The 19,942-nt window shown below is 41.9% G+C and overlaps 1 protein-coding gene and 1 long non-coding RNA gene across 4 annotated transcripts in view; one reads left to right on the top strand and one right to left on the bottom strand.

The window, feature by feature from the left end:
• Positions 1–19,942, bottom strand: part of TRPM6 (transient receptor potential cation channel subfamily M member 6) — a 262,839-nt gene that overhangs the window by 89,547 nt on the left and 153,350 nt on the right. For 2 of the 3 annotated variants that reach the window (XM_040417069.1, XM_040417070.1), the window contains 6 exons: positions 14,678–16,182; positions 14,451–14,563; positions 9,118–9,247; positions 5,048–5,145; positions 4,096–4,136; positions 2,274–2,299 (listed from right to left, as the gene is read on the bottom strand). In XM_040417069.1, the coding sequence (XP_040273003.1) occupies positions 2,274–2,299; positions 4,096–4,136; positions 5,048–5,145; positions 9,118–9,247; positions 14,451–14,563; positions 14,678–16,182 (1,913 nt within the window). Of the gene's footprint in view, positions 1–2,273; positions 2,300–4,095; positions 4,137–5,047; positions 5,146–9,051; positions 9,248–14,450; positions 14,564–14,677; positions 16,183–19,942 lie in introns of those variants that run through there. The other variant, XM_040417071.1, reaches the window with a different exon arrangement.
• Positions 19,640–19,942, top strand: part of LOC120989150 — a 28,822-nt gene continuing 28,519 nt past the window's right edge. Inside the window, exon 1 of the long non-coding RNA XR_005776231.1 lies at positions 19,640–19,650. This is a non-coding gene — a long non-coding RNA (uncharacterized LOC120989150). The remainder of the gene's footprint in view (positions 19,651–19,942) is intronic.

The following is a 19,942-nucleotide window of genomic DNA, read 5'->3' as shown; positions in this document are numbered from 1 at the left end:
CAAAATGTCAACGTTTGGTCCCCGAGCCACTTAAATATAACTTTTGCCTTATGGCACGATGCTCCATCGTGCTGGAAAATGCATTGTTCTTCACCAAACTGTTGTTGGATTGTTGGAAGAAGTTGCTGTTGGAGGGTGTTTTGGTACCATTCTTTATTCATGGCTGTGTTTTTGGGCAAAATTGTGAGTGAGCCCACTACCTTGGATGATAAGCAACCCCACACATGAATGGTCTCAGGATGCTTTACTGTTGGCATGACACAGGACTGATGGTAGCGCTCACCTTTTCTTCTCCGGACAAGCCTTTTTCCAGATGCCCCACACAATCGGAAAGAGGCTTCATCGGAGAATATGACTTTGCCCCAGTCCTCAGCAGGCAATTCACCATACTTTCTGCAGAAGCTAAATCTGTCCCTGATGTTTTTTTTGGAGAGAAGTGGCTTCTTTGCTGCCCTTCTTGACACCAGGCCATCTTCCAAAAGTCTTCGCCTCACTGTGCATGCGGATGCGCTCACACCTGCCTGCTGCCATTCCTGAGCAATCTCTGCACTGGTGGCACTCCGATCCCGCAGCTGAATCCTCTTTAGGAGACGATCCTGGCGCTTGCTGGACATTCTTGGACGCCCTGAAGCCTTCTTAACAAGAATTTAACCTCTTTCCTTGAAGTTCTTGATGATTCTATAAATTGTTGATTGAGGTGCAATCTTAGTAGCCACAATATCCTTGCCTGTGAAGCCATTTTTATGCAACGCAATGATGGCTGCACTCGTTTCTTTGCAGGTCACCATGTCAGCCTGACATAATGATCTCCAGCCTTGTGCTCGTCAACATTCTCACCTGAGTTAACAAGACGATTACTGAAATGATCTCAGCAGGTCCTTTAATGACAGCAATGAAATGCAGTGGAAAGGTTTTTTTGGGATTAAGTTAATTTTCATGGCAAAGAAGGACTATGCAATTCATCTGATCACTCTTCATAACATTCTGGAGTATATGCAAATTGCTATTATAAAAACTTAAGCAGCAACTTTTCCAATTTCCAATATTTATGTAATTCTCAAAACTTTTGGCCACGACTGTACAGTACGTATATTTCCTATTAATACACCCCGTAAATGGCTGTGGTACAATATAACTTCACCGCAGAACAACAATTAAGGAGTGTCCTTTTTCCTATTAATACACCCCCCAAAAAAAGTATAACAATCTATAAATTCACAGCAGAGCAGCTAATAGGACGTACATATATTTCCTATTAATACACCCCGTAAATGGCTGTAGTACAATGTAACTTCATCGCAGAACGGCAATTAGGACGCATTTTATTCTTATTATTACTACACCCAAAAAAAATGTATAACAATCAAAATTCATTGCAGAACTGCTAAAAGGATGTACATATATTTTCTATTAATACACACGTAAATAGCTGTAGTGCAAAGTAACTTCACCCCAGAACGGCAATTAAGACATATTCTTTTTCCTATTAATACACGCCCCAAAAAAAGTCTAACAATCAAAATTCACCGCAGATAATAGGCTAATAGGACATATGTATATTTCCTATTAATACACCCCGTAAATGGCTTTATTACACAGCACTTGTTCCCCAATAACAAGCAAGGTTTGCTGGAATTACTGAGCTATCATTTAATGCAATTTGGATCCCCAGTTAGTGCAGCAAGGTGTAATAGAATCGCCCCTATAACCCAGGCTGTACACTCACCTATTGGACACTGTTCTCCTTTTATAGTGTAGATAATGCCTCCCTATCCTTTCCTTACACTATCAATAATCTTTCCCTGAACTTCTAAATCATTTTTTCAGCACAATAAAGTCTTTCCTAGCACTGTCCCTAACGCCTGTCACATCTCTCCCTGCACTAAGTACACTAGAAAATGGCAGAATCCAAGATGGCTGAGGCTATTTATAGGGCTGTGACATCAGAGGGGCTGGCTGGCTGCTGATTGGCTACATGCATGGCATTGTGGGTGATCCCTCTTTCGCAGAGTTCTTTGCTTCATGTCCTAACATGTGCAGCAGCCATTTTAGGAAAAAATTTGATTTGCGAGTAAATTCGGCTTTGGTGCGAATCAAATTTTTCCTGAAATTCGGATCAAATTCCACTTTGTCAGCTTCGATCCACTTATCTCTATTTATAACCGCTAGCAGAAAAAAAAATGTAAAAAAAGAATTCGCAAAACATTCTCAAAATTCACGAAGAAATATAAAGAAACCCAAATAGACTTTTTCTTACATAGTATTTTACTTACTTTTGACAGAATATGAAGTTCTAAATCTACAATAAGAACAAAAAGTACACTTTAATGAGCAGCCTAACAAATGGCAATAATTTAAAAATAATCTAAACATAAATAATCAAAATATTAAAAATTAAACCACAAGTAAATTTTCTCACTGTATATCATTTTTTCGCCATTTTTGCACATTTACCCTCTTTCACTGAAATTGCTCTCTCATCTGTTTACTTCATGTCTGCCTTTTTCCTAACTGTCCCTAGCTTTACATAGAATACATAGTGTGTCCTGTGTATTGCTTTAGGGAGAAAGGAATAAGTGGTTGCTAGACATCTCGGGCTCTTACCACCACAGGAACAAATGATGAGGCATGTTTATATGCAACATGCCTGATCTTTTGCTTTCCAACAGTAGCCATTGGAGACAATCAGACTGCCGCAATACACTTTAGAGCTAAAACACTAAATGAATATGGTGAGAATCCGCTGGCAATTATCTAACGTGTATGGTCAGACTAATTTAGCCATTCAGTATATAATACTGTTACTGAAATGGGGAGCCCCATCAATTTTTTATTTTTTTTTGCCCACTGTATATACCAAACAATGATACCTTATATTGTTACTAGGATTAGAATCTATTAATTACACAAATCTCAGTTTAGGAAAAGTGAATCAGTTTGGGAAAGTGAATGGGTTTAAATGCATAAAATGTTGCTTTCTGCCTTGAGGTCTCTCACAGTACATGACCATGGATGATGCAATATTTAACTAACAGCACAATAAGCAGATGTTGATACAATAGTTAAAACTGAAGGAAAGAAGTGACACATTAAATTTAGGAATATAAAAAAATCACAAATTTCTGCATATATAAATGATATTCTTCTCAATATAAAATGCCCTCTAGGTGTTTGTCAGGACCCATGTCATTGCAAGATTCTATTTCAGGCACAGTTTTCTTCCCATGAACAAGGAATGCGCAGCCAAAAGTGCCTCCAGATGCCTTCAGGGTGTGGAAACTGAGGTCCTATGAATATGGTCTACAGTCAACTTAAAAAACATCTAGATACTTGCAATATGCACTTAAACACTGGATATCAGAAACCTGCATTCGAGTCTTAGTGACTGTTCAGGCTATACCTGTGGTAGTCTTGCATTTTATGGTGCATTTTTTTTATCCTTGATCCTAGAGGGTCAGCTACCAAGTACACCGCGACTATCCTAGGAGGTAGTAGTCCAGTTGCTTCCCTGTAGTGAAGGCCAGATCCCCATTCAGGTGTTAATACAAGGGGGCGCCAGAATAACACAATTAGGGTTTAGTCCAAAACCAAACCGGTTAGTTGGAATGGTGGATTCACACTTGCTGATTCGTAATCCAACATATAACTAAATATTGTTAACAATTTAACCCTAAGATGTTCCCTGTCTCTCTATCATCTGTTTTATGATGGATACTAAAACGGAACATATTTTTGGCAATGGTTCATTTTGTCGAGTCTTCTTTTATGTTATTGTCAGATAATGACTGCTCTCTGCCTGGTCATTAACCTACAAACTGTAATAACCCACGTTTTATGTAGAGCTACTTCTAGTCTTATTACATAAGATCCTCAGTATTGGTCAATGAGTGAACGTACAGTACATTGGGCAATGAATGAATGAATGTAAAAGATACTTCATACATTGTGAAAGCTATGGTGTGTAGGTGAGTCCTATTTATGTTCTTCAAGTGGGTAATTTAAATAATACAGAACCAGTGGAAAAAGACTATGTGGTAAACCTTTTGTACAATCCAGAAACAAAGTCACTCATTTGCTCTTGATTACTGTACTTACAGGGAAGTCCTTTTCATCTGAGCTGTACTGTTGTGTAGCTCCTAAAGAAAGACCATACTTTGTTATGTAGGAGAAAATCTACCACTCCATTAAAACGCCTTCAGTTTTGTACAGATAAATTATATTACGTAAATAATATTTATAAATGATTATTGAAGGTGTATAAAACATTGAACTGAATGGGATTCATCAACATATCTTTTCCTTTATGTTCTGGATTTTTTTTTTTACTCCATTATGTCTTAAACACATGGCAAGTGTGCAAGGTTTTCCTTTTAACACATTGGAGTATGCCTTTCAATACTTTTAAAATATACAAGTCCTTTAAATAACCTGCCTGGCCCCACATCCTTCAAACGCCTTTGCTCCTCCCTGTTGGCAGCTGCTAGGGTACTGATAATACTCTACTGGAATTCACCTCTCATATCACAATGGCTGATGAAATGTGATCTTATCGATAGATTGGAACAAAAACCCGATACCTCAGGCAAGTTTAAACAAATATGGCTTCCTTGGTAGAGATATAAAAATTTCTCACTCATGTGAAGTCCTATGATGCTTATATTTTTCGCACGTGTAACCCTTTATACAGCTTTCGACTTGGATGCCCTTACCACCCCCCACCGACTTTTTGCTGTCCAAATCCCTTAACCTTCTTGTTCTTAAAGACAGAAACGTGTATGTACGCACTTTGACTCATTGTTAGTGCACTTATTGTTAAAACCTGGCACTAGACTGTTTTAGTGTGCAATGTATATGGTTATAAGCATAATTTATTTCTGTGCTTTTAATGAAATATTTTTGAAAACAAAATATATAACTCTCTGCAGTAAAAACCAGGACCCAAGTCACTTTTAAAGATCAGCCAAATCAGTTGTGACAATAGTTACATAATCACTACTCAAAAAATGTTAAAACTATCATTTTCAAACATTTCATTGGTTTCCCTTACCTCTCGGGAATGCCTCAAGTATTCATTGGTCTGTAATAAATTTCTTCCAATTTCTTGAGCTTTTAGTTGCTGCCGAACATAATTCATGTGTTCCAATCCTGGTCAAATATAAAAAGAACTGTCTTCTTTTATTCTACATTTACATTGAGAAACACACTAATAAATAGTATATCATGTACCGGTATACAATTTACAAAGAAGAAAATGTTATATATTATAGGTTTATCTTATAGCAATCATTATCAAAACATTATGTTATTATGTTAACATAATCTTATAACAAAACATAATGTTATTATGCTGCACAATGTATACTATCATACCAGGGTTGGCTTTGTTTCAGCTTCCATTCACAGAAAGCTGAACATGTAAGTAATCATTAGCCATCGGAAATGTCATATATTAAAGCTCTAGATACCGGGGATATTATAAAATAAACAACTGTACTCAAATATTATAATAAACCACTAGATCAAAAGGGTATTATTACTAGATCTACTGCATTTGGATGACCATTGATGAAGACCACATTGTTGGATCATCATATATTCACAGGTTCCTCTGATCACCCATATAATACACTGTAATATTTATGCATTGCAGTGTGCTATGTCAGTTACAGTAAAACAGATAGAATGCCTATTCAGCCTTCCCTTTTGCATCCACACATGGCAGGCCTGGGGGTCATTGTTAGACCTCTAAATTCGATAGAACTCCTCGGTCACCATTGCCTGCAGCATCAAAGGGCTTAAATGACTGTGATTGGAGTCTCTTTAAAAGGACATGTTCATCAAAAACTTGATTATGATTCTGTTATTTATTTGTATAAAAAAATGGGTGGATAGTTTTCTGAATATAATTTTTTAAGTCACTCCAAGTATACTAGCTCCTTTCTAGAGACTTGCAAGACCAGCAGTCAGATCAAGAAGGAGTGAGGAGTGATGACTCAGTTAGCCACACCTCCCCTATGCTATCACAGTAGTTTCACTGGGCAGGGCTCTCTTTAGGCTACTTTCACACTGGCGTTTTGGTTTCCGTTTGTGAGATCCGTTCAGGGCTCTCACAAGAGGTCCGGATCAGTTTTGCCATTAATGCATTCTGAATGTGCAATGAGCAGGACACTGGGTCAGTTGGGGCTGCTATGCAGTGGGTCAGATTTATAGGTGAATAAGTTTGTGACGCCAGTTGCAGCTTGCGCAGGTACTGTAAAAGGGCCCTTTAAGATGGTATGAGCACACGTACTAGGTTAGGAATGCCAGAGGGGGATATTGTCTCTGTATTGTGTCAACAGTGTCTCCTACCTGTAGTACGGCTGGACTCCTGTATCCTGGCTCACATGCAACAAAATTGAGTGCTGTAAATAGGAGTAATGGAGGAATGATGGAATTCCACACCGAAAATAGGGTCCAACTTGTCTTTACTTGGTGTTATAAGATGCAGCCTTAGATCCATACAATGTTACAGCAATAGTCTCGGATCCCAGCAGGTATTGGCAATATGTGGCAGTAATTATATATACACTCACCTTAAGAATTATTAGGAACACCATACTAATACGGTGTTGGACCCCCTTTTGCCTTCAGAACTGCCTTAATTCTACGTGGCATTGATTCAACAAGGTGCTGATAGCATTCTTGAGAAATGTTGGCCCATATTGATAGGATAGCATCTTGCAGTTGATGGAGATTCGAGGGATGCACATCCAGGGCACGAAGCTCCCGTTCCACCACATCCCAAAGATGCTCTATTGGGTTGAGATCTGGTGACTGTGGGGGCCATTTTAGTACAGTGAACTCATTGTCATGTTCAAGAAACCAATTTGAAATGATTCGAGCTTTGTGACATGGTGCATTATCCTGCTGGAAGTAGCCATCAGAGGATGGATACATGTTCTCATTCTGTTTACGCCAAATTCGGACTCTACCATTTGAATGTCTCCACAGAAATCGAGACTCATCAGACCAGGCAACATTTTTCCAGTCTTCAACAGTCCAATTTTGGTGAGCTCGTGCAAATTGTAGCCTCTTTTTCCTATTTGTAGTGGAGATGAGTGGTACCCGGTGGGGTCTTCTGCTGTTGTAGCCCATCCGCCTCAAGGTTGTGCGTGTTGTGGCTTCACAAATGCTTTGCTGCATACCTCGGTTGTAACGAGTGGTTATTTCAGTCAACGTTGCTCTTCTATCAGCTTGAATCAGTCGGCCCATTCTCCTCTGACCTCTAGCATCCACAAGGCATTTTTGCCAACAGGACTGCCGCATACTGGATGTTTTTCCCTTTTCACACCATTCTTTGTAAACCCTAGAAATGGTTGTGCGTGAAAATCCCAGTAACTGAGAAGATTGTGAAATACTCAGACCGGCCCATCTGGCGCCAACAACCACGCCACGCTCAAAATTACTTAAATCACCTTTCTTTCCCATTCTGACATTCAGTTTAGAGTTCAGGAGATTGTCTTGACCAGGACCACACCCCTAAATGCATTGAAGCAACTGCCATGTGATTGGTTGACTAGATAATTGCATTAATGAGAAATAGAACAGGTGTTCCTAATAATTCTTTAGGTGAGTGTATATTCTGCATCTTGTACGCCTTTAAGAGTCTGGCAGGTATCTATCTTCTGCTCTGTCTTGGGTCTGCTTAGTATGGCCTGACTAGCTGTGGAGGTACTTATCTTCTCCTTGTATTTTGGAATCTGTTACTTACAGGACTGCTCGCAGGGTATGGTAGCTTCTTCCTGGAGATCTGATAGTTCTGAAGTTGGCTGCTTCCTTGGTCATCCAGCTGAGGTAAGGGACTCAGGCTGGGAAGGTTGATCTTGGGCCTCAGGTTGAGGCTTGGATCCCTGGTTGGGGTCCCTGTTTCTGGGAGCTCCTATCCACGCAGCCTACCCCAACAGGGGGTGGCTGGTACACTGCCTAGAACTTTCTGTCCTCCTCCTGAAGTAGGATGTGGGAACATTCCACTCCTCCTCAGATAAGGGGAAGCTAGCCTGGAATGGTATATTCCAGTCTAGGTCCAACTCTAACCATGGTTTGCCTTCATATTGCTGCCACCTGCTGGTGTACATGGAATTACAGCAAATATATACAATACAGACATAGAAATGGAAATGTTATATTACATCAGATGGAAACACATTAACACTTGACATTATGAAGCAGGGGAACAGAAGTTTTAGTGACATACTTCAGGATGTTACAAATGGACAAGGATCCGCTCAGAATGCATTAGTTTGGCTCAGTTTGGCTCCGTTCCGCCTTGGAGGCGGACACCAAAACTAGCCAATTGTTTGCATATTTATATAGGTCTATCAAGAGAACAATAGAGCTTTTATTCTAGTCCTCTACCTAATGTTTTCTTACTTTTCAATGGCATAGTACTGAGGAAGTTAAGAAAGAAACAATTTCTAAACTCTAAATAAAATAGTTTTCCACCAGTCTTTGATATCTTCTGCACCGACGAAGGATGCACTTACTTTATAACAAGACACAGGCCTTGTCAGAAATTTGGGATATCCTCTGGCAAGACGTGTGCTCAAATTAAATCTACGTCTGCCCATAGCTGGAGTAGACTTCAGTCATCATTTACACCAGAAAACGAGTAAATGATAATAAATGTGCCAGGGCTGATGGCCCCACCCACACTCTACCCCCACTATGCCCCCTTTTTAAAAAGAGGCAAGGGCAGTGTAGATTTAGGTGTTGCAAAGGTTACAAACCTGGGGTCTGCAACTTTTTTATGCCAGAAAATTGGCCTGGGGGGGGAATGATAAACTCCCCTCGTGGTGTTAATAAAAGACCAATTTCTGATGGAAGCAATATTTATCCTGGAGGTTATTGGTCAGTTCAGTTAAGATGTAGGTTGTGTTATCGGAGTACTCTGTGTGCTTTATTCCACTTCAAAGTCCAAATACTTTAATCTTGTTGTTTTCAGCAACTGTGTTTTCAGAAGTACATCAAGAACAAGTAGGGAACCGTCCTATCTCAACTACAGAAGATACTTACTTGAGGAGATTAATGTACATTAGGAAAGGGATCATATTGTTTCGTTAGCAGCAGGTGGCCACTTACTTAGTTGATTAAAACTGGATACTGAGAGCCAGTTTTTGCTACATTCGTCCTCTTCATTCTTCAGGCTGCTGCATTCTGCCGGTTCTGAGCTCATCTGGGTGCTCTGGGAACAACTATCCACAGTAATCACCTGCAAGAAGAAACAGTCATAAATAAGGCCAGACTTAGTATATCTTACCGGTTCTGAAGAACATCTTATCTCCCATTAGCATCAGGTCATCAGGTCAGTTTTTACCTGCAGACAATATTACCCCATCCTGGCAAATGAAGGAGTGATGTAACCATCCATTTCTGCAATGTGCAGATTACAATATTGGTTTCCTAATCCTGCAGATTGTCTGACATAGACTATAGATGTTTATAGTAATATGAACAGAAATTGGAGCATAACAAGCGTGCAGTATAAGATTTCTCAGTCACTAGATTTGTAAATCTTTTCTTCGCCTATTACAGTTGTCAGAACAAAAATTCAAGGACCAAACATGATCAGAATTTCGAACTTTTATAAGGATATTTTAACAAAGCTTTGTTCTTCTTGAAAAGCATCCCCACACTTCTGTAATTTCACACCATAGCCATAAAGAAATTCATTAATTCATACTGCAGAATAGGGCTATAGAAGAGCTACTTCATTTATGAGCAACAGTAAGGCCTCATGCACACAAACGGATGTATTTTGCGGTCCCTAATAGAACAGTACTATCCTTGTCTGTAATGCAGACAATAATAGGACATATTCTATTTTTTGTGGAACGTAAATACGGACATACGGAAACGGAATGTACACGGAGTAACTTCCTTTTTTTTGCAGACCCATTGAAATAAATCGTTCTGTATACGATCCACAAAAAAAAACGGAACGGACACGGAAAAAAATACATTCGTGTGCATGTGGCCTAAGATATATATTAGAGAATCCCTCTAGAATGAACATGTCCTTCGTTGAATTGGTTTTTAAAATTGCATATGAATCACAGCACGGGCTGCCATTGAGTAAACTTAATGCCCTAATAGGCCATTTCATACTTGACTATTATTAGTCCCAAATGTGTTGCAAAATGACTACTTGGGAATTAGTCATAAAAAGCGTACAGTCATCAAAATGTATTGATAACCACATAAAAATCATGGGAATTTGACATGCCACTGGCAACCTCCCTACAGGTCAATGAGGACCCAACCAACAGGACACATTGTTATCAGAACCTTTTTAACATTCCAATAACCAGGCCTGAAAGGCCTTAATGACCAGCAATTTTATTTTTGTTTTAGCCTTTCTGCATTTCAGCACCCATAACTGTATTTTTTCACAGAAATAGCTGAGGCCTTGTTTATGCAGGAGACTTTTTTTTTTTTGCTTTGCTCAGGGGAACATACAGTTTGATTTACATGATTTTGTTTCCTACAGAAATAACATTTTTTTGTATTTTGTCCATGCTTCACACAAAATAACCTGAGTTAAATCTTCAGGTACCGTAATTGTGGTTCTGTGGATATCTAACATGCATAGTTTTTTTTTTATTTTACTTAATGTGTGAATAGTAAAATGTATTTTATACTAATAAACTTCCATTATGGTATTACTACTTTATAACTTTGAAAAAAATTATATATTCTTACCCCATATCTTTTTTGTATATATTAACATCTATGAAGCTCTGTGGAGGATCAGTTTTTTAAGGAGCGAGCTGTAGTTTTTGATTTTGAAGCAACCATAAAAAGGCAAATTATTAGTTATTGTTATATGTACTTTCAAGTGGATTTTTATGCCAAAATGAAAAGATGGATTTTAATCTCAAACCACAGTGCTGGATCAAATTTGAGTTTTTATCTGTATAATTATATGTCTGGGTGCTTTTTAAGTAAGTAAGTGTTTTTAATGAAAGAAAAAAAGATGCTACATTATGTAGAGCCTGCTTCTTTGGTCCTTTATACAAGTTCTGAACTTGAATTTAGAGTCTGATTGAACCCAGGAGCCCTTCTGAGGTCAACACAGGAAGTATGTTTGTATCATGCTTGGATTACTGACTGGCATCCACAACATTTCAGTGGCTGAATTACTTAGAGTGACTTGCCTGTCATTCAAAATGGATTCCTACTTTTAGTACCGCCAATAGCTGAAAAGTCTGTACTGAATTTACACAACCCTTTTGGAAGCGATATTCATGTAGTGATGAGAAAGATAAGACTATTGTGTGTTTAGGTTGAAGTTGAGTGGGAATCTCTCACCAGGAAATTCACTGATAAGCCAGGCACAATACCTAGTATTGCCAGTTCAGCTAAATGTAATGATATCGTTCACCTAGAGATCCGTTGCTTCCTTCTGGAGAAAAAGTACTTTTAATCCATATGCAAATTAGCTGTCCCTTGCTCCTCCTGCTTCCTCTGCCAGCCCCGCTCTTTTCTGCTTGATTGACAGGGCCTGGTTCTTGCATAGTCATCTCACCTGGACCTGTCAACAGAGGAAAGGAAGAGGCTGGCAGAGGAAGCAGGATGAGCAAGAGCAAATCGAGTGGCTTGGGCCCACGCTCTATGTGCTGCAAGCTCCTGAAGAAGTGGGAGTGGTAGTGGCTCTGAATGAAACAATCATTCACAGTGGCAATCCTCACACTGATGCTCCCTATGGGCAGGGCAGTAATAGGAGGGCGGATCCTTTCTTCCTTCAGGGCATACCCGGATGCTAGGGCTCTGCCAGGAGGGTAGTTCATTTCCTTGGTGTTGTGGGTTTGGTGCTGGTGCAAGGTAGGAGGTATAGGTGCAAAGGCTGTGGTTTGATGCTGGAGCCAATAACCAGGTGATAATAAACAAGTCTCTCTTTACTAAAGTACAGAATGGGAATTGTAGTAAATCCAACTATATTAATGCACAGTTCCAAGGCAAGTCACAATGCAATTTCTTCCCAATAGCTGTGTCATGCCCCACTCTAACGATGTGCAGTGGTCGGCCAGGATAGCAGCACGAGTTTAGTATTTGTTTTGGTGTTGTGCTGGATCCGCCTCTCATCAGGTGCACTGGGTGGAGTCATTAGTTTAAATGGCCTCCAGCTAAGTGCTCTGAGCGGATTATACTGATCATTCTGGTCTGGGAAGTTTGGAGGGAAGGTTGGCTGTCAGTTCCTGCTCTCAGAGATAAGTGGCATTTCTAGCTTGGTTGTTTGTGTCATCTAGCCCATCCAGGTTCTGTGCGAGCAGGCTGCTCCTATCCTCCCACTTCACCATCTCAGGGAGTTCAGGGTTTTGTCAGTCCAGGCTGGAGGACACAGCACACCTACCTTCAAGGTCTGCCTGTGGGCTGAGCAGCGCAGGGAAAGAGGTCAGGGATGAACTAGGAGGTGACCCTTCCCCTGTCTCTCGTCCAGAGCCTGGTTGGTGTGTCATTTTTTATACTGAGTGCACGTCCGCCGTAACAAGCTGTATGTAGGCAAACAGCAACAATGTAGTCCCTGAGCTCCTTCTAAATACTATTCAACGTTTCACAGGCATGCAAAACTGTCAAAGACGTGGCAGGCGTTCAAGACTACAAACCATCCACACACATCCACGTACATAGAAAGAAAGTACGGAAGGTGCAAGAGACTACAAACCATCCACATGCAAAATATCTCACAATCAGCTCAGCAATTTCCAACCTGAAGGATACAGACTGTGTTGGTTGGCCAAACCATTATATGTGTGAAAAGTGCCAGGAATTAATCCTTCCACAATCAGCAAAGCCTCTACTGTATATTGGCCATAAACAGCAAAGCTTGTATGGCCTTGTGATCCTGGACAGTCTATGAGTGTCTTCTTCAGCTTTCCCTCAGGGATTGTTCTCTCAACAGGAATGAGGTTTCTACTGGATTTGAACTGGCATCTGCTCTGAACAGCAGGCAGAGCTAAACTGAAGCTTGGCTGATGCAATACTAACTAGAAAGCTCCTCCTTCAGGCCTGTTTCACACTAGGGTGTCCTGTGCGGAGATCATGTTCCGTATGTGAGCGTGATTTACTGTACTGTTATGGACACTACTAGTTTCTCAGGAGTGCAAGGCATTATAATGATTTATAATGCTGTGTGTCACTGCATAACCTTACTGCTAGAGAATCATACTGACATAATGCTGTCAGTATAATTCTGTAGAAGTAAGGTCATGCATACATACAAAGCATTATAAATCATTATAATATTGTACCCTGCTGAAAAACGAGCAGTGTCCATAATGGGGAATCACGCTCACACACACGGAAGGTGATCTCCGCACAGGACACACTAGTCTGAAACAGGCCTGAGGGTATAAATAACTAAACAGTCCTACCTACAGACAGTTTTTAGGAATACATACAAAGCATAATACAAAGCATGAACAGATTAGATATCATCAAATCAACAACTTGCAAGTAAGTCTACTTTCACATTAGCATTTTTTTCAGATCCGTCATGGATCTGCAAAAACGCTTCTATTACCATAATACAACCGCATGCATCCATCATGAACGGATCCGGTTGTATTATGTCTTCTATAGCCATGACGGATCGGTCATGAACACCATTGAAAGTCAATGGGGAACGGATCCATTTTCTATTGTGTCAGAGAAAACAAATTTGTCCCAATTGACTTACATTGTGTGCCAGGACGGATCCGTCTTGCTCCGCACCACATCGCGGACAGAAAAATGTTGCTTGCAGTGTTATTCTGTCTGCAATGGAAAAGCAACCAAACAGAACGGAATGCATTTTGGTGCATTCCGTTACATTCAGTTCAGTTTTGTTCCCATTGACAATGAATGGGGACAAAACTGAAGCGTTTTATTCCGCTATTGAGATCCTATGACGGATCTGAATAGCGGAATTGAAAACGCTAATGTGAAAGTAGCCTAACCTTTTCTGGGCTACTACATGTGCACTTAACTGTTCATTTGCATTGTTGATTTTTCACCAGAAAGAAGCAATGGATCTCAAGTGAAAGGTATTACATTCAATCCTTAGATTTTGAGCCCCATTGGGGACAGTTGGATGCTAATGTCTGTAAAGCACTGCGGAATATAGTAGCGCTATATAAATGCATAAAATAAATAAACTAAGCTAATCCTTAAAGGCACTGTGCCTGGTTTATGATTGAATTTATTGGTGACAGTTGCATTTGAAGCTCTGAGAACACTCTTATTTGGACTTTGATTTTAGCTTCTGGATTACACGGAAACAGTTGTCTCATGGTAGCTTATTTTCTATTATTTACCTATTCTGTGTTTGGAATACCTTGTGTGAGTCTTGCACATGGAAGCCTAGCCAATCCATAATTTAAAATTTACAAAACTTTGGCAATATGGTAAGGGTTACAATTCTTTTTTGGACTTACAGGCACTTGAAGCTGAGTTTGTTTTTTCTTCTCTTTGTTTGATCTTCTAAAAGTATTCCGTATTTTTTCTTTTGCCCATGAAACTTGATTTAACTCGGAATATTTAGCAAACTCTAAATGAAATTAACAGATATCTGGAATCAAAAGGTTATAAGCAAACATAAAATCTGCACTCAAACAGGAGATCACTGTCATTTGTATTATAATTTAGAAATAGATCTATATACCTTTAATCGTATTTGTTTTCCCTTCTTTATGTTTTTGACCTTTAAAACTGGATTTACGGAAATTCCAGTTCTTATGAGGACTGACCCAGAATGAGGTGCTCTGATGCTGATCATCAGCTGGCATACCTTTTTTCACGCTATGAGAAAGTATATTTGTGTCCTTGACATAGATACATTGACCAAACCTATTTAAACATTGACAGTTTTCACAGTGATTAGGGTGAATGCATAGTTTTTGGTTCTTGCCACCATTAAAAATTCCAACTTCACCTTCTTCTGAAAAGGCCAAATTCACAAAACCTCCTGCTGAAGCTGAGCAACCATGAGATTTTTCACCCACACAGTCCACATAACATTGGTCTACACATATTTCAGGAATCTTTAACTCATCCTTGGTTGCCAATTGTTTATCATTATTTTCTGAATCCTCTTGGCCACAGGTATTCAGGCCAATGGGAGGAATACAAATTTCATTGGTTTTACCATCTCTTAAATCTGCTTCAGTACTTTTAATAAATGTAGGAACTGAGAAGTCTAAAACAGGTTCATCAGAATAAGGCATTCCAACATGACTTGAAGGAACAAGCAGAAAATTCCCATACTGTGGAGTAGACTTGTTTTCTGGTGATATTACAGAGGTGACAGTGTCATTTTCTGTTTCAAATTCTTTTGTTTTACTATTTTCTAAAGGAAAAGGTTCTTGGTTCTTGCCACCATTAAAAATTCCAACTTCACCTTCTTCTGAAAAGGCCAAATTTACAAAAACTCCTGCTGAAGCTGAGCAACCATGAGATTTTTCACTCACAGGGTCCACATTACATTGGTCTACACATATTTCTGGAATCTTTAACTCATCCTTGGTTGCCACTTTATCATCATTCTCTGAGTCCTCTTGGCCACAGATAATCAGGCCAATGGGAGGGATACACATTTCTTTGGCTTTACCATCTCTGAAATCTGCTTCAGAACTATTAATAACTTTAGGAACTGAGAAGTCCAGAAAAGGTTCATCAGAGTAGGTCATTCCAACATGACTTGAAGGAACAAGCAGAAAATTCCCATACTGCAGAGTAGACTTGTTTTCTGATGATATTACAGAAGTGACAGTGTCTTTTCCTGCCTCAGATTTTATTGTTTTACTATTTTCTAAAGGAAAATGTATTTCCTTAGAAGGATCTAGACACTCTGAAGGCCATTGGCTCCTTGCCAATGTTCTCAGAAGCGAGGGTGGCATGCTATAATAATTATAGTTTCTGTTGTTCTCAGAACATGTCACATTACTCCAGCTATGAGGTATCTTCTTACATGACAATGTTTTCTGGTCTTGTATGATGGCCTCTTCTACCTGTAATGTATCTACTGCTGAGATCAATTTCAACGTGTCCACTGTCAAGGCTGAAATGTCTTGTAAGTGTCCCAGCTGACTATCTAGAGATATCAAGGAGTCCTTTATATAAAACACTTTCTCATTCATCTCCTTAAGTTGCAGGAACATTTCTTCAGTTCTGTGCAAAAACAAGAAAATAATATTGATTAAAATAGCATGATTGCTAAACACAGATCTAAGCCTGAAGAAAGGCATCATATGCCATTTTGCCACTGCAATGCACTTTACTTGGCTGTCTCCATCAGTCCCATGGAATTTGACAACTCAATGAACTTAAAAAATCACAGAATGTGGCCAGGATCATCCGCACATTTATTTATCATACCGTGCAGGATGTTTTTATCTTAGTTTTTTCTGTGACTGCTGCGTCATTCAAACTCTTTAACACTGTGATCTTGTGGTGAGGAGGAACAGGGAAACTGTAATCTAGTAATCTTAGGGAGTCCCTGCACTAATAAATTTAAAGAGGTTTCCCAGGCCCCTCATATTAATGACTTATCCTCAGGATACGTCAATAATATCCAATTGGTGAGGGTCCAACACACTGCTCCTCCACCGATCAGCTGTTCCATTTAACTTCTAGTGCTGGACTAGCAGTTTTAATGGAGCAGCAAGCACAGCTCTTTCAAAGTTTAGTGGCCCTGCTGAGCTACTGCAGCCCAACTACTATTGAAGTGAATAGGAGCAAAGCTGCAGTAACCCAAAATGGGTGCTATACTTTGGAGTTGTGCTTCCTGTTCCATTCAAAGAGCCAGTTCTAGTGCCAGACACTGCAACATACATCTAATTGGTGGGAGCACGAGGTGATGGACCCCCACCAATTGGATATTAATGACCACTAATCCCTAGAACAGCGGTTGCCAACCTATGGCACAAAGACCACATTCTGCCTACTTGCCAGCTGTTGTCAAATGACGCAAGACTTTTTAGTCTTGTCGCTATTTGTTACTTGCCTCGCCACCGCTCTGAATCTTTTAATTTAAAAACCCTTCAGATACGTCACACACAACACATCTGCTAGGATCGCCCCTCATGCTTCACGCCCCGTCCTGCACATAGGAGTGATAGCCAAGTGCGGGACTCTGCTATACTGCTGCTTGCCTGTCTGCTTAATTGGCTCAGAACTACCACAGAAAGGTATGTGAATAGACTGGTGATGGGGAAAGCATGGTGAGCTTGGGGAGATAGGGAAACTAACTTGGTGACTAGTTTGAGGGTGGGAGGGAGGATGGTGAACTTAGGGGAACGAGGACTGTGACCTGTTTAGGGTTGTGGGAGGATGGTGAGCTTAAGGAGATGGGGGAACTAGCTCTGTGACTAGTTTGGGAGGGTGGGGTGGTGAACTTGTGGAAATGAGGACTGTGACCAGTTTAGTGGTGGGGAGAGGATGGCGAGCTTGGGAAGATGGAGGAACAAGCTCTGTGACCAGTTTGGGAGTGGGAGGAGGATGGTAAAATTGGGGAACGAGCACTGTGACTAGTTTGGAGGTGGGAGGGAGGATGGTGAAAGGGGGGAACAAGTACTGTGATTATTTTGGGGGTGGGGGAGGATGGTGAAATGAGGGATCGAGCACTGTGATTAGTTTAGAGATGGGGGTAGGGGGAGGATGGTTAAATAGGTGAACAAGCACTGTGTCATGGTCTTACCTGCTTGCTGCTCTCCTTCGTTTGACATGTGCTGGCGGCCATCTTGGGTCCTGGGTTTCTTGTAGCCTTCCACCCTGCGGCTCCTCCTTCCCCTGGGAGGAGCTGGATGCCTAGCTCATATATATAGGAGGTCTGTGGCTTCAGTTCCTTGCTTGGTCCTCTTGTGTTCACATGCTTCTAAGACTGCTGCTGCTTCTGGTTCCTGATCCTGGCTTCGTCTGACTACCCTGCTGGTTCCTGATCCTGGCTTCGTCTGACTACCCTGCTGGTTCCTGATCCTGGCTTCGTCTGACTACCCTGCTGGTTCCTGATCCTGGCTTCGTCTGACTACCCTTCTGGTTCCTGACCTCTGGCTTCGCAAAGACTCTGCTCGGTTTCACCATCCGTTTGGACTTTTGCTTTACAGCTTTATTTTCAATAAAGCCTTCTATTTTCACTTATCTCTTGTTGTACGTCTGGTTCATGGTTCCGTGACATTAGGACCAAGCCATGAATTCTGACGGTACAGGGCCATCCTCGCTACCCACGCTGGTTGCCAGACTTGATCAGCAGGATCACCTGTTGGGTCGGTTCGCTGTGGCGTTGCAAACCCTGCTTGAACGCACGGCTCATTTCGCTCCCGTTGCCGATGGGTCGGTTGTCGCTCCTGGGCTCGCTCCTACTGCCGCTCCGGTTGTTGCGCCAGAGTCTACCCCGACACCTGTTGTTGCGCCTGCGGTGTTTCGGGGTATGACCGGTTCTGCCCCTCTTCCACGGCGCTTTGGGGGAGAGCCAACTCAGTGCCGAGGTTTCCTTAACCAGGTGGGCATTTATTTCGAGTTGCTGCCACATGCCTTTCCTACTGAGAGATCAAAGGTGGGCTTCTTGATCTCGCTGCTCTCGGACAAGGCCTTGGCCTGGGCCAGCCCTTTATGGGAGAACAACAATCCGGTGGTTGCCGAGTTTTCCGGTTTTGTTGCTTCTCTTCGGAAGGTATTCGATGTGCCGGCTCGTGCTGCCTCTGCTGCGAAGCTCCTTATGTCCATCAGACAGGGTTCACGATCCGTAGCTGAATACGCCATTGAGTTTCGTACCCTGGCAGCAGAGGTGGGCTGGAATAATGAGGCTCTGGTCGCTGCTTTCTCTCATGGTCTCTCGGATGCCTTGAAGGATGAGGTTGCAGCTAAGGACCTACCAGTTGAGCTCGAGTCTCTTATTTCTTTCCTGATTTTGATTGACACCAGACTCAGGGAGAGACCTTCCTTTAAGGAGAACCTGCGGAGGCCTTCTAACAGATTGGTGCCTACGTTTGCTGTCCCACCCGTGCCTCCCTCTCCTCCCACGCCTCCTGGGGATGACTTGTCTGGGGGTGAACCCATGCAGCTGGGGTTTGCTCGCCTGTCCGAGGGGGAGAGGGCACTCCGGAGACGCGAGGGCCGATGCATGTACTGTGGTCTCGGTGGGCATTTTCGGTTGGCATGTCCGAACCGTCCGGGAAACGCTCGTACCCTGAGATCCTGTCGGGGGCAGATCTTGGGTGGAGTCTCCTCGTCCCCGGTTTCCCGTGTTGACAAACCACTGATCACTGTTGTCCTCTCCTGGGTCGGGGGCTCGGTGACGACCCAGGCGTTGGTGGACTCTGGTGCTGGTGGTTTGTTCATTGATAGTGTGTTCGCTGCCGCCAATTCCATTCCTCTGCAGGCTCGAGGTTCCCCACTGGCTCTTGAGGCGATAGACGGCAGACCCCTTCTGCCGCCACACGTGACTCATGAGACCCTTCCAGTGGGGATAGCCATTGGTGCCGTTCACAGAGAGTCGGTCTGCCTCCAGGTTATTTCGTCTCCACACTACTCGGTGGTCTTGGGGTACCCCTGGCTCCAGAAGCATAATCCGACTTTCGATTGGAGATCGGTCGAGATCCTCTCGTGGTCACCGCAGTGTGGGGCTAGTTGCATCCATGGGTCTGTCAAGTTGCTGTGTACTTCCTCGGACTCTCTGTTGCCTCCTGAATACGAGGAGTACCGGGATGTATTCGATAAGGTGCGCGCGGTTGCCCTACCTCCGCACCGCCCATACGATTGTGCCATAGAGTTACAATCTGGTGCCGTTCCTCCTCGTGGCAAAGTCTATCCACTGTCGGTAGCGGAGAATGAGGCCATGGAGGAGTACGTGAGGGAGGCGCTTTCACGCGGACACATTCGCAAATCTTCGTCCCCGGCAGGGGCTGGATTTTTCTTTGTGAAAAAGAAGGGC

This window comes from Bufo bufo, chromosome 2 (genome assembly GCF_905171765.1).
Source record: "Bufo bufo chromosome 2, aBufBuf1.1, whole genome shotgun sequence".
Lineage (NCBI taxonomy): Eukaryota > Metazoa > Chordata > Amphibia > Anura > Bufonidae > Bufo > Bufo bufo.
This window is presented reverse-complemented; position numbering and strand designations above follow the sequence as displayed.